Genomic DNA, 15,838 nt, shown 5'->3' on the forward strand with positions numbered 1-15,838 from the left:
CAGTCTCTCGCACCAAGATAGTAAAATCTAAAACCAAGGTATAAAAAAAGTAATTTTTAGCCCCAAATTGGTCTTATTTGGTCAATAATTACAAAACAAGGACAATTTATAAAAGTAAATAAAAATTAGCCTTAGGGCTAAAATTTACTTAATTTTGAATACAAAATGGTCCTGTGATGAGAGGTTACTTACAGAACACTACAAATATGACAAAATCTGATCAAATCTGACCAAAATCAGCAATATATTGAAATTGAGATCTAGGATTTCTGCCTAATGTTGATCCTTATTCGCTGTCGTAGTGCACGTTACAATATTGCCGTTGCCAGGTCAACTGGATCACGCTTTCTTTGTTACGAACCACTGATCGAAATGATCACAACACAAAGCCTATGGCATATCAAAATTCGGAACAGGTGTATGAGCCCAGGCTTGGAGCAGTAACCAATGGTTACTAACGTGCACTACGACAGCGAATTGGGCATGATGTGACTAAATTTATTTCCACCAAACCAATTTAAAAGACAAAAAGAGAATTTCAGAAGTACATTACACAGACTTTTCTTTTAAAATATGAGCACAGCAAATAACTGTTGATCTGTCATGGTATATTGTGCCTGTTACGAAGAATCGCCCTGAAGGAAGAAATATCAAAACTCTTGTCACTTCAGACAGCTTGTGCTTTTTAAATTGAAACTGCTTTAACACTGAGCTTTTTAAATTCAAATTGATCGCATTGGGAATAATTCTGGTATATAAAATAGTGAATATTCTCAGTCATCCAGTCGTTAAAATCACAAGGTTTTGAATTAAATCAAATACTGGAACTTACATTTTTTGCAACTTGCTACGTTGCATGTCACATGACCAGCCCAGCGGGTCAGTTGCCTGATGAAGTCTGATGGTTTCAGATGCAACGTAGCAAGTTGCAAAAACTGTAAGTTCCAGTATTTGATTTAATTCAAAACCTTGTAATTCTGGTATATATTCTGGTGCACACAAGTATAAACCTAACCCTAAAACAGGGTAAACCAGAATTGTACCATGTGCGCAGGGTAAACCAGAATTGTACCCAAATGAGGCTGTATATGGAGGTTGATTTTTCTGTATATACCCTAATAACATTAGATTTAGATGTCAGATGTGTTTCATCAAGCTTATTAAAAACAAACAATTCCAATTCCTGTAAAATTAATCTTTTTAGCTGTTTTATTAGAAACAATTAATGCAAGTACATATAGTCTATTTTATATGAGTAACAAAATAGATATAAATATTGAAAGACAAATTTTAACAAACTATTTCAGAAGCCATGTTTTAGCTTTCTATAGTTGATCAGAAGGTCAAGTAGTTCAACTCGCTAAAAGACATTTATGCTACGGATTGCTCCCAGGAAATATAGACAAGTAGTGTATACAGTTAACCAATAATGTGTACATTATTTTACAAGAATCCTGTAGTATTTTCACACACTTACTTTCACTATCAAATTAAGCCATATTCACTGATATTGTATTGTAAAATTTGCTGTGGAGGATGCCCTCAACATTTTTCAAAATTGTTTTTTTACACTATTAAATCAAAGTATTCTAGCCATGGATATTGCACCGGACAAACCACTTTCAAGTATCATGTATGCCGCCTGGTCCCTACTCACAGAGCGATCGTAATATACTTTGATTAAATTAACATACCCTGCAAAAATTGTTTGGCTCAAACTTAAAAGGGGACATTTTTTATCTGACAGTAATTTAAAGCTAACATTTGTGAGTGGACACTACGAATGAGCCGTAAACTCGGCAAATTGTATTCCGAGATACAGTGCAAAATATGCGTGAAAGTCGTATTCATATGTGTCTCAGTTAGTTTCTCATTTGATAGCGTTTAAATTAATCAATAATCCTATTGCTGAAGAGGATAATAATCTTCTACATATGTGAACATCCATATCAAAAGGATGAACTTGTCGGCTGCTACATGTGTCTCATTTCACATAATAGCTAGGAATATACCAGACTCATTTCAAGTGGAGGTCACTTCAAATCATCCCCAATTCACATGCTTTTGGAATTCATAGAACATTCCTTTTAAACCATGTCAACTGGGGATGATTTGAAGTGACCTCCTACGTCAAGCTTCTGCTTTATTGGAGTGTATCATATCAAGCATCAAGACCTCCACTTGAATCGAGTCTGTTCTGTACATATTCCTAGCTGATATGTGAAATGAGACACATGTAGCATCCGACAAGTGCATCATTTTGATATGGATGTACACATATAGAATCATTAAATAGCTCTAGTCTTTGTATGCTTTGGCTAAATCTTGTTCAAGTGGTGGGTTATTGCATTGTATTTTGTCTATGTATGTATAAACAATGAGAGGACATTCCTGAACCTCGTTGACTTACAATGATTTGAAATGAGCGCCAATTATGACTTTATTTTACCAGCAATATGGAAAAGGCGACACATGTAAAACCGAAAAAGGGTACCATTTTGTTGAAGGAGCAGAGTTCAACAAACCATAACCCTGCTTCTGGATATCGTTTGAAGCCAAATGATAGACTATTTTAAAGCTTATAATGTATATTTTCTAAACACGAAATAAAACAAAATTGACCGGGGGCCGAGTTTACGGCTGATTTGTTGTGTCCAGTCACATTTTATAGAAAAGAAATACTAATCTATTTTCATGGAAATGTTACAATATGGCTTTAATGTTTACCTGAATGACAAAACAACATCCATTACATGTATATGCACACAATACATTTTCTAATTGAGTACTGAGTTGTGCCACTAATACTGTGCATATTACATAACCCTGCTGGGATTTGTGCAAGATGTTAAAAGGTCAACCCTAATTCATATTCACCCTAATTAGCACCCAGTCAGTTACTTTCAGGGGGTGCTTATTTTAGATTATTAATTGAACATCAAAATTGGGAAATTGCACACACATTTAAAAATACAGTGTATCTGATGTCAAAATCATAATTCCATTCAGGAAGTTTGAGAAGATGATTTTAATTAGACATTTTACAGAATTTAGTTTGTACAGCTGCATTGAACAGGGGCTGCTTAATTAGATAGCTGTCATTTGAAAACAATAAAAGCAGCGCTTATTGGGGAAGAGCGCTAATTAGGTTGAATACGTTATACTCTAGATAAAGTTTATGAAAATACAGGTCGGTGATCATTCAAAATGACTAAAAAATAAATACACCAGTGACTATTCTTATATATACAGATATGGCCATGCAATTTTAAAAACTGCTGTGCATCACAAAATATCTTGGTACAAAAAGCAATCATATTATACCCAACAATACTTAAATGCCTTTCATAATTCTATAGATTATAAAATATATTTTACTGGTTCAGTTAGAGTTGTTCTGTACACAAATATTTGCTTCAATCAATCTTATTTTATTTCTGAATCAACTTTTCCTATTAGGCAAAAAAAAAAAGTTTGTTTCCTGTAGCGCATTGGGTTTTTGACGGCTTATTTTGTGCATTAGAATTTTTTTTCACTTAAAAAAAAAACAAACCAAAAAATGGAAAAATCACAACAAAATAATATGAAACACTACTGGAGTAAACATTTACACATTACACAACAAACGAGCATGGTGAAAAACTATTGGAGAAAATATCACACATTTTTTAATACCTTTTTTAATCTGCAGGTTATTTTTAAAAGGGGATCATAGATATTCTTGAATATGCAGAAATATAATTTGTGTGTGTGTGTGTGTCGGACACCCACTGTAAAATCCCATTCCAATAATTTGCAGCAAAAAAGGTATTTTTTGTCATTTGAAGACATGGATCTAAAAAAAAAAATAAAAAAAAAGGCATTTCGCATTTGACTTTTTTGACCTGCTACAGGAAACAAACATTTTTTTTTGCCTTAATAGCTCAAACATGTCTGGCCTGTACTATGGCCTGGCCTGTCAATTATCTACATCTAAAAAGCTACCAGTTCACCTGCAAGAATTTCCAGCCTGACATAAGTGGACTACTTGTGCTGATCTAAACTTGGTATCTCCTACATGGGCAGGCTCTTTTGAATTTCTACCCTCCTGGCCCAAAATTACCAACCACATTGGGTATATGTATGAGCAGGATGGGTGAGCAGGTCTGCCACGTCATGCCAATATTCTTACCACACACTTTTTCCCCGGGCTTTTTCCATGCTTACGTAAATATGAAACATGGAGATACATATGACCATCTACAAGATTTGCCGTGTGTTTATTTGCTTATACCACACAAGCATAACTATACATTTCACATATATATACTGGGTTTACATTGGGCAAAAGTCTGTATCAATTTAAGCTGGGTTTTGAATTTCGTCCTCTAGAGTAGTATCAGTTAAGTGCCAGGATGTTTACACTCAGTTCACTCTAAATTTGAATTTGTATCTAGGAAGGTCAAATTCTAATTGCCTGCTGGTAGCTTGGAGTGCAACATCCGTGGGGTCACACTATTTCAATACAAACTCAACAATGGGTCAGTCCATGTCAAAACATACTGAGTGTACACCCACCCTCTTGGATTTTGCTCTCCTTTGGCTCGGGGGTACCTTTCATGGACTCCTAGGTGAGGTCACAAGAAAAAAAATTCAAATTCAATTTCGTTTCCGAATGGCGGGCCATCTAAGTTTGGCGACCTTGACCAAAATTGGGAATTTCCAAATGACAAAGCGCTCTCTTTGAGAGGCATTTTCTTCTTAATTAAATCAGTTGTGACCCTCTTTTTTTTTTTTTTTACTCACTGGCTGTGTCTGAAATGCCTAATGCCAAAAAAGATTGATTTCGGAATTTCGTTGGGATTTCAGAGGGGGTCAAAATCAGCACTTCGTACTGTTCAATCAAATTATCTTTGATTTTGAAGTACCCATGATAATGTCACAGTGCACTTATAGGTCCTAATTATGTTCAGAATGGATTAACCATGTGCCAATGTCTATGAGCAATTCAAAAGAAGAGAAATTTCTAGACCCCTACAGAATTTTAGGCCCCCTAAAGTGGTTCAGCCACAAATGGCGCTTAAAATCGGCAAATTTTGACACCTAATAACTTTAGGTGTACACCAGATATGAATTTCTAGTCTTTTGCATCTGAAAGAATGTAGTCTAATGTTACTAGGAACATAAGATTTGTTTTGTATTTTTTGTGTTTTGATACTAAGTTGATGGTGCCAAAAATCCCAATTTTTGACTAATAATGTACAGGTTATGGGTACAAGATGTCAACTTTAACATACCCTTTTTTCTATTTTTGATCACTTTATAGCAAATTGTCTTATTTATCCTGTTATTACATAGTTAACAACGTCCGATTTTGGTGATTTTGGTGTCTAATTATGTTTTCTTGCATGGGAAATACAAATACGCAACTTAAAAAACTGTACAAGGAACCAATTACAATATGGATGCTTTTGGCAGCCATGTTGCAAAAGAGGGTCATCGGTTCCTTGTATAGTTTATTAATTTGCTTAGTTGTATTTCTCATGCAAGAAAACATATATAATAAATTACCAAAATCAGACGTTGTTAAAACTATGGTCAGAATTCAAAAAGGTCGTTGACCTATGAACATTTTTCGTCATAGCGCCCTCCTGAAAGGTCTGACACATAACAAACTATACTTTTTTGGAATCCTCATGACCATACGAGTAATTTGATATATTACTTGACATAATTGGGAGCATTCTGAAAATTTGACCCCCATAACCTGTACTTTGCATGTGCATCGTTGCCAGGAAGTGCATTTTTGACCCCCTAAAAATCCATACAGAGGATTAGAAAGTAGTTTTTTTCTTATTACTTGACTCAAGAGCAACTTGAAATATCAGGATAAATAATACAAATGGCTATAAAGTGATAAAAAAAATAAAAAAATATCATACTAAAATTGGCATTTTGTACCGTATCCTGTATGCATGGTATGTTAGGCAAAAATGACTATTTTTGAAAGCGTCAACTTAATACTAAAACACAAAAATACAAAACAAATCTTATGTTCCTAGTAACATTAAACTACATTCTTTCAGATGCAAAAGACTAGAAATTCATATCTGGTGTACACCTAAAGTTATTAGGGGTCAAAATTTGCCGAATTTAAGCGCCATTTGTGGCTGCACCACTTTAGGGTGGCCTAAAATTCTGTAGGGGTCTAGAAATTTCTCTTTTTTGAATTGCTCATAGACATTGGCATATGGTTAATCCATTCTGAACATAATTAGGACCTATAAGTGCACTGTGACATTATCATGGGTCCTTCAAAATCAAGATAATTTGATTGAACAGTACGAAGTGCTGATTTTGACCCCCTCTGAAATCCCAACGAAATTCAAATCTATCTTTTTGGCATTAGGTATTTCAGACACAGCCAGTGAGTGACCACATTCAAAAAGAGGATCACAACTGATTCAATTAAGAAAAGTGCCACTCAAAGAGAGCACTTTGTCATTTGGACCCTTAAATTCCCAATTTTGGTCGAGGTCGCCAAACTTTGATTGCCCGCCATTCATAAGCGAAATGGAATTTGAATTTTTTTTTTTTTATTTCACCTAGGGATCCATGAAAGGTACCCCTTAGCCAAAGGAGAGCAAAATCCAAGAGGGTGGGTGTACACTCAATCTGTTTTAACATGGACTGACATTGATGTGTTTGTTTAAAACATTTATAGCAGAAAGTCATTATTCATGACAACTTATTTGAATTCACTTCAAGTGCATCATAATGCATGTCATCAATGGAATTCTTAAGTTTTGAATTATGATTGATTACAACTGTACCTTTCTACACTTTCTATACAAGTTGAATGCAACTAATTAAGTGACATCAATTACGACTTCTGCCGAGTGTAAAACGGGGTAATGTTATTTCAGTGGCAACCAAAATGGCGGTGCCGGTAAGAAGCCACCTTGGTTATACACTGTACACTTCTTGTAAGTACACGCATAGTCCCTCCATAGATAGCGGATAGCAACAGGCTTGTATCCCAGGCAGGTATAGGTCATCCGTAAGGAATGCAGACCAGTCACAGCTGTCACTGTAGTACCAATCCAAGTATCATTGTCTTGGCATGACGTCGATTTAGAGCAACATACCTGGAAAAAAAGCAAATTCAATAAAAGCTGTGAATGAATGTTAACCTTCACAGTCTTTTGTTTTTTCTTTTAACGTATTACAACAATTTGCAATTATTGAAAAGTCTCCAGCTAGTTTAAGTGGAGTCTATCTATTGATGCCATGAGAGGCCACATACCAAAAACAAGAAAAATCACTAAAAAAGCTGAAAAACAGCCTAAAACACCAAATATGGTCTAATAATAAAAGAAAACACATACATTTTGGCAACAAAAAAAGAGGAAATCAGCTGAAAAGAGGAATTCGCACACCCCTTGTTTCACACAAGACATTATGGCAGACCACATAAAATCTTTTCAAATCTCGACTTGCAAAACCTTTTGTTTTAATTTTTGTAATATTATGCAGCTTGTAGCCTCTGTAAGCAAGTTTGATAACATTTTTGGTATTCTTTACTCATACTCAGTACTGCTTATATCTATCACATACACATGTAGGGTATGTGTATTCAGCATTTGAAATAAGCCCTATCGCAGTGCAATTTGCACCCCAAAATTTGAGTGTGGTTCAAAATTGCGATACTACATTGTACTGACTTTATGTGTTGATTGTCTGAGACTGCACTTCAAGTTGCTCTGTATCAGATGAAATTGCACAAGTTTCAAATGAGGTGAAAAGTTCACCCCAAGGTAAAAAAAATTAATTCAAAGATGGCGTATTCTTTGTACAAATTACCACATCTAGGCGTATGTGTGTAAATTCATTATCAAATAAAACATTACCTCAAATGTGTTGGTGAGTGGTCCAACTAGATGTACATATCCACTGCCCGCATTATCATAGTGCACATCAATGGTCCCTTCCTGACTGTCCACAGTGAATTTAGTTGGGAATGGTCCTTGGTATATCAGTCCTTTCTCCTGGTATGCTACGACCCTGGCAGCTTGGACAAGACGTGCTGCTACATCTTGTTTATATCGAGGATGGATTCTGTTCAAACAAAATAGGGTAAGTCTTGGTAACCAATGACACTTGACACAAGATACCAATCTGATGCAATCCACTATACGACAAACATACCAATCGAACCCACGTCTTACAGATTGAATCTAATGCTTCAATATCTTCACTCTGTGTGTGGGCTTACATGTAGTAGTCAAAGCATCAGTTGAGAGATCCAAAGGTCGATCACCCTGGATAGCTCTAGATGTATTACCCAAATGCTGAAAGAACTTGCTGTCATCAAGGAGAAAATCAGACGTCTACACATCTCTAGCAAGCAAGACAAGGTCACCCGTCCCTGCCCATCGGAAATCTCCTGCAGCCTGTCCTGCGTCTCTCACAGCACCAGCATCTAACAAACGCTTATTCCAAATTATCAACCCACAAGTAACATTCATATGTAGTAAAGACTTAACAGATTGGAATGTCTTACCAGAACCCATCACATCACACTTGACACAAACAGATGCCTTCAAATTGGCATTACAAGATCACTTTGAGTCTTGGCCAATACAACTACCAAGTACAAGGTCACCCATTATAGCTAATTCTTAGTCAGTAGGAGTGGTCTAGTTCGTAGACACATTTCTGATTGGATAATCGCATGATTTCGGTGCCGTCTATCAGGCCGTAGAAGCACCCCACGTCATCATGCGTCTTGATAATGCGTAACACTCTTGTAGAGGTGCGCGTATGTATCGCGCTGTATGCGTAGACTAGTGCGGAATACGCGAACGCGCTAGCAGTACGCGCAACAGAATATGTGAAGTTGTAAACAAGTTTCGTTCATTTGATAATGAGGGAGTTTTTATGACGATAACTTAGTTTTTGCTTTAAAAAATTGTTTACAGTTATTCAAATGGTATTTAACTGACTAAGAATGAGAATAAACGATAGGAATTTTTATTTTGCCTATCCTCTACCTATGATAGACGACAGGCAGGTCCAATATTTTTATCGTAGTGGATGCCGGCTGTGCCGGCATCCACTACTCAAAATATTGGATTGTTGTCTATCACACGGTAGAGGATAGGCAAAATAAAAATTCCTATCGTTTATTCTCTAAGTATACATACATGTATGTGGATTGTTTTTTCTACATTCATATGTAGTGTGACCCTGTGTGGCGACCACTCACGGAGATACGATTTGTACAATAATAATATACTTACGGGCCAAAAGGTGACTCTAGATCTGAGAGGTCTAATGCTACAGCCATGAAGACATTAGGCATTCCAGCATTAGGTACATAGCCTACATCATCTGTCTGATGCCATCTGGTGATTGGATAGTTGCCGATCTCCCCAATCTGTGGTACTCCTGATGTACATAACTACAGGAAGAATGTTTAGATCTAATGGTTATAGAATCTTGGAACAAACCTTTTTGTATGATTTATTTTTTAACATCATACATATTTTTGCTTTTACTGCCTTACTTACATCTATACTGAAAAGAATGTATGTGGCGAGTCACAACGAAAGGTACTTCTTGGCTGCTGCTATATACATGCATTTCTTTTTCCACATTGCAAGGGAAAAATCAACTTAATCATGAGACCATCATAATTGGCGGTCAGTTCAAACCAGGAAAGTTGAAAAAGAAGGAGGGAGAACGGAATTATATCCTTGAGATAATCCCGTAGGTAGTCCTTTATTCTCAAGTAGTTACACATCTACTTGAAAGTAGCCTTTGATGTGATGTGTGTTGCCGACTACGGTTGATTAATTTTCACTCCAGAATTGAAACCATATCCAATGTTTCTATAGAGAATTCCTTGAAAGTATGACATGTGTGTGTTAAGTACCTGATGTTGTTCTGAAGGGATACCACACGTGGATACTAAGAAAGAAATGTAGTTTTGTAAAGATTCCAAAAAAATCCGCCCATTTTGGAACATAAATTAATTATTTAGAAAAGTGTTTTAGGATTTTGTTAGAAAAGGGATGATTTTTGACCATCTATATTTTATTGTTTTATGTATTTTCCTGTCATTTCCTGCAAACCTAATAAAGATATTTTGATAATTGAAAATAGTCTGTATCATAAATCGTAGAGGTTGAAAGTGTAACCAAGCGTGCAAAATTATTATTTGCCATGGAACTTCGGTCATATTTTATTTGAAATAAACTGAATGTTAGGATCTGCATGCATGGTATGCATAGTATTGATGGTATACAGACACTGACCTTTCCCTCAAACTAGTAAGCAGCAACTTGTGTATAACACCCGTCATGGGTTCGAACCCTTTTGTTGTATTTTATTCTTAAACCTAAATAGCTTGATTGCTTTTGAATGAGCGGCAACACGCATATTTTGTTTGAGGATAGCTGGATCTATCTCCTTTTCTTTACATCTTCTCTGGTTCAAACCATCCCCAATTCAACGAGGGTTCAGGAATATTCTCCCATTGTTAATGGTTGGCTATAATATGTGCACCTATACAAATTGCAATGCTTTGTTGTCCATCACTTGAGCAGGGTTTATCCAAAGCTAACAAATTTTATAGACATCTTATCCCATTATTCTATTAAACAATTGGATTATACTAGAAAGGTTTAACTTAAAGGAGGATTTCGTGATCCTAGCATCCTCTTTTTATGACATTTTTCAATACATATCCACGAAAAAAGCCTATTCCCAAAATTTCAGTTGATTCCGATTTTGCGTTTGCGAGTTATGCATGATTATGTGTATTACACTGCTCCATAGACAATGCGTTGTAATTTCGTTCTGGTGCACCAGAACAAAATTCAAATTTCACGATATCTTTGCAAAATGAATTAATCTGCAAGAAATATTTTGTACATAATCATTATGTAGCCAGAGGTTTCCAGTGATATAAAAATCTCAACTTTTTTTTGAGAAAAGTGGGGGGATGAGGCTGTGGATCACGAAATGCTCCTTTAAAAAGGTTTTGACTGGCACTGCCAAAGTTAGATATATGTAGGAACCGACAAGAGGTACATTTCGTTGTGACTCGTCACATATACCAACTGCTTGGAGCACAAGCATGTTAAGTGCATTTTCATATCAGTCTCATAGTATTTCAGTCACTTGTACACACTGCTCTGCAGATGTATTAGGCTATTCCATTAAAAATCCACACTACCCCTGTGGAAGATTTTGGAAATACCCTAGTAAAAATTTGTCCGAAATACCGGCGTATCATGCGCAAGAAACTTGATTTTGCTTGCAAATGCTTGCATTCACATGCAAGTATGTGCAAGTACTATTTTTATGTTGCATGTTTCTTGCAAAGTTTCTTTTCAAATCAAATGCAAGTACAGTCAAGTGATTAAAAGTTAATGAGTGTTTGTATAAATAGTTTTGCTCCACCCATTAAACAGTGTTGTTCCGCCCACTTATTTGCAGTACATTGTAACTATTCTAAAAAGGTTTGGGTCAAAACATCTAAGTGAAGTTTTGCTCCACCCACAAAACAGTGTTGTTCCACCCACTTATTTGCAGTAACTATTCTAAAAGGTTTTGGCCAAAACCTCTAAATTACATGTACTCACTAATTGATAATTGCCTATCCTGATCAGATTCACAACTTGAGTAATCTCCAGCACAGTGTTACAATAAATCAAAATGTTCTGCAGCCTTGTATGTCAAATAGGAACTGTTATTTGGCAATAGCCTTATATGGGGTGCTTGAGGATTTATGGTCACGGCATTCACAACAGGATTTTCACCATAAGTCAAAGCCTACACATTGTATCTCTTGTTATGCTATAGGCCTATAGGACAGGGCTATGTGTGTACACACAGATTGAGATTGTTTTATTTTCACAAAGATTCATAACTTCACATACAAAAATATTTATATTAATTTCACAATGGTAGCATATATATATATAAATAATACGTATGCACAAATCACCATAATAATAGCAATGACAATGGTTACACTTGTTATTAGTTAGAATAACTGTTAGCAGTCTTATGCAAATAAAAGCATTTGACACTGCAGCTATAGGGAGAGGCAGTCACATAAAACTTCCAGGATAAAATTGCCTTCATGCTCAACTATACAATGTACTTGATTCCATATAACCACGGGCTATTAAACTATTCAATTGAGGGACAGGTGAATAATAATTCACTAACACTGTGACATGATTCTGCAGAGACTCATACAAAAAGGTGTGCGAGAAATTTTCTGAGCTTGCATTTGAAAGTTATGAGTTATTATTTAAGCAATTGGGCGCGTGGCATGCACTTGACAATTTTCAGCAAATGCTCTATAAATATGGACGGACTGATCGATGATGTCAAAACCTTGACAATGCTCTCATCATGCATTGCTCTGTTTCTGGAATAGTCATGAATTGTGCTTATAATTTTAAATGTGACGTGATCAAGCTAAAATCAGGCATTTGTCGGCAATATTGATTTTGAGATATAAGCCATCAAATGTAATAACTCCTTTTGTTTTTCAAAACCTTCATTTGCTCATATCTCTGGAACTAAACGTCCAATTTTGATTTGGTTTTCAGCAAAATGTAGCTTATTTGATTAAGATCACTGATATAGGAAGATAAAAATTGAACGTCACCAACTTAAGAATGATTTTGCTTTATCATATCACAAATGTGCCCAGAATAAAAAGCAGTCAATATACCAAATGATATAGATTCTTCTCATCTGATTAGTTAAAAGATTTCCTGAACTGACAAAGTTTTACACAAACATGGCTGAAGGTGAAAACTTGTTACAATTCAAGCTAGAAGGTTTGGGGATTGTTGACTTTAATGACTTAGCCTAATTAACTTTGTTTGTATCAAACAAAATTATCAGCCAGCAAAACTTTTGTTTGACTATAGGAGTAGCCTACGTATAACACATTGGAATAACAAGCTCAGTACATGCTTTCCTGACTAGTAATTTTACACAATGTCCAGATAGAGTTGTGTATCTGAGGCAATTGGATAAGAAGAAGAGCGTAAACAAGCACTTCAATGGATCATTTGGAGCACTTTTAAGTTCCCTGGTTTGCATTAGAGAGCTTGCGAAATGGCGTTACTTTAACTTTAACTTTAGCGTCCAGAGGATTATAGAGGATTATGTATTCAAAGCGAAGGTGGTTTTTTGAATACATAATCCTCTATAATCCTCTAGACGTTAAAGTTGAAGTTAAAGTAACGCCATTTCGCAAGCTCTCTATTGTCTCAAGATGGCATGTGGAAATGAAACTCATGGATCAATTGCTTTTGGTTTGGGACCCATTTTAGATATGTGCTAGATAGATCCCTGTAAATTGCTTGAAATGAAAAACATGGATCAAATTATAATACTCGTGTCATCTGCATTAAAATTTTCATGTTAGTAAACAGATTCAAATGCGCAAGTGTAGGCCTATGCTTGCATTTGCTGAAAATTGTCAAGTGCCCCTTGCCAGAAACTGGCATGTCATGCAAGTTTCTTGCATGTTACTCGCAGTGTGCTGGCATTTTCTCGCAAGCATTGTATTCTAATGCAAGTACATGTCGAAATAGTGTGTAGTCACTGAGCGGATACCTACTTCCCTGTCCAATTTTCGAAAAGGAACATATGGATCACAGTCAAAGGCTTGCATGTGCTATCTTCAGTAGATAGCAATACCGGAATGATCATTATTTTGGTGATGTCATATTACAACACAACCCATACAGGTGTCACTGCTGGTCATCTCTTGCATCTGCACGATCATTCTTACAGAATAAATCAAATCACAGCAATATCATTTCGAAAGCAGGATTTTAGAGTTGCAGAATTTTCACGGAAATTTGCAGCTTTCAGCATAACCTTTTCTCCTAAATTTAGGTATTGCGGTATCACAAAACTGAAGATATCACAGGCTTGCTATAACTGGATATGGGACAAGAAGATATGTGCTAGATAGATCCCTGTAAATCGCTTGACTTGAAACCAATGGATCAAATGCATGTGTCATCTGCAGTAAAATTTCATGTTTCTAAACAGATTTAAATGTGCAAGTGTAGGCCTATGCTTGCATTTGCTGAAAATTGTCAAGTGCCCTTGCCAGAAACTGGCATGTCATGCAAGTTTCTTGCATGTTACTTGCAGTGTGCTGGCATTTGTCATAAGCATTGGTATTCTAATGCAAGTACATGTCGAATAGTGTCTATAGTCACTGAGCGGACAGGTGTCACTGCTGGTCATCTCTTGCATCTGCACGATCAATGATCAATGATCATTCTTACAGAATAAATCACAACAATATCATATCGAAAGCAGCATTTTAGAGTTGCAGAATTTTCACGGAAATTTGCAGATTTCAGCATAACCTTTTCTCCTAAATTCAGGTATTACCAGTATCATAAAACTGAAGATACCACAGGCTTGCTATAACTGTTATTTGATCAAAATGTCAGAGGTCACCATTGAGTTTTCTCCTATCTCAGCAACTTGATATTGTAGATGGTGCAAACTATTATTTTTCTGAATCTCCTCTGGCAGATGAACAATTTGCTGCCATTTTCAAGAAAATCAGAGCAACTTTATTTTTTTTACCCCTGTACAAATAGAATAGTTACCTCTGACCTTTTAAGACACTTAATGTGAGAACCACAGGTCACATTGAAAAAGCAAATATATTTTTGAAATCCATGATCCAAAACGAATAATTCGGTATAGTTTAAAGTGAAATTTGAGCATTTTAATTTTTGCCCCCCTCTGGGAAATTTTGGGGTCATTTATCTCAAAATGCTCCTTGTCAGGGGATAACAGAGAAACAAAATCAGCAAAAACAAATCGCTTATGTACCCTTTTTCAAGCTTAATTTATTGTTCTATTGTTCATCATTTGGACTAACATGTCTAATGTGTTCTACTGAAATAGCGCAGAGGCAATAATAGAAAGCATAACTATGTGTTGACTTGAGTGTGGTATTATGTCATAGGTCTACATGTACTATCTTCAGTGGATAGTAGTGCCAGAAAGCATCCTCAGGGGTCAGTAGACAGTAACGGATAGCCAAACCAGAGTTTACGCTGCAATGCTATCTTCAGTAGATAGCAATACCAGAGTGTACAATGCTCTCTATTAAGTGTGTATAGCAGCAGAAGACAGTAATACCTGAGTGTATGTTAGAATTATGTAGGCCTATTATCAGTAGATAGTAATTATAACAGAGTGTCTGCTAATGTGTGTGCTATCGTCACTAGATAGCAATACAGATATGAATAATTAAATTCAGTATTCAGTGCTGGTAGACAATTCAACTATCATGTATTGCGTAGTCAATGATTGTCAAGTATCCCTTGCTAAATACTTGCGTCTTATGCAAGTTTCTTTACTGTTACTGGCAGCGTGCTTGCGTGTGCTTGTAAAGTACTTGCAAGTAAGTGTGTTGTCATTTTTTTGAAGGGGGTGGGTGTCATGAAAATACTGGAGGGTCACAGTATTTTTTAAAACAAAGAATAAGGGGGGTGTTATAGATTTTCTACACCAAAAAGAGTGGGGGTCATAAAATTATTTAGTTCATGTGTTATTTGATCAAAATGTCACAGGTCACCATTGAGTCCATGGTTAATAACCTTTGTTTTCTCGTATCTCGGCAACTTGACATTGATTGTAGATAGAGCAAACTATTATTTATTTGAATCTCCTCTGGCAGATGAATAATTTCCTGCCATTTTCAAGAAAATCGGAGCATCTTTATTTTTTTACCTCTATACAAATATAATAGTTACCTCTGACCTTTTAAGCCACTTAACGTGAG

At 35.9% G+C, this 15,838-nt stretch overlaps 1 protein-coding gene across 1 annotated transcript in view; it reads right to left on the minus strand.

The window, feature by feature from the left end:
* Nucleotides 1–6,750: 6,750 nt before the first annotated feature.
* The window catches only part of LOC140136018 (sialate O-acetylesterase-like), a 42,287-nt gene continuing 33,199 nt past the window's right edge, over nt 6,751–15,838 (minus strand). The window contains exons 8-10 of the mRNA XM_072157726.1: nt 9,282–9,442; nt 7,890–8,097; nt 6,751–7,127 (exon numbers count right to left, since the gene is read on the minus strand). Coding sequence (XP_072013827.1) covers nt 6,897–7,127; nt 7,890–8,097; nt 9,282–9,442 — 600 coding nt within the window. The 3' untranslated portion in view covers nt 6,751–6,896. The remainder of the gene's footprint in view (nt 7,128–7,889; nt 8,098–9,281; nt 9,443–15,838) is intronic.

The sequence above is a fragment of the Amphiura filiformis genome, chromosome 16 (genome assembly GCF_039555335.1).
Source record: "Amphiura filiformis chromosome 16, Afil_fr2py, whole genome shotgun sequence".
In the NCBI taxonomy this organism is placed as follows: Eukaryota; Metazoa; Echinodermata; class Ophiuroidea; order Amphilepidida; family Amphiuridae; genus Amphiura; species Amphiura filiformis.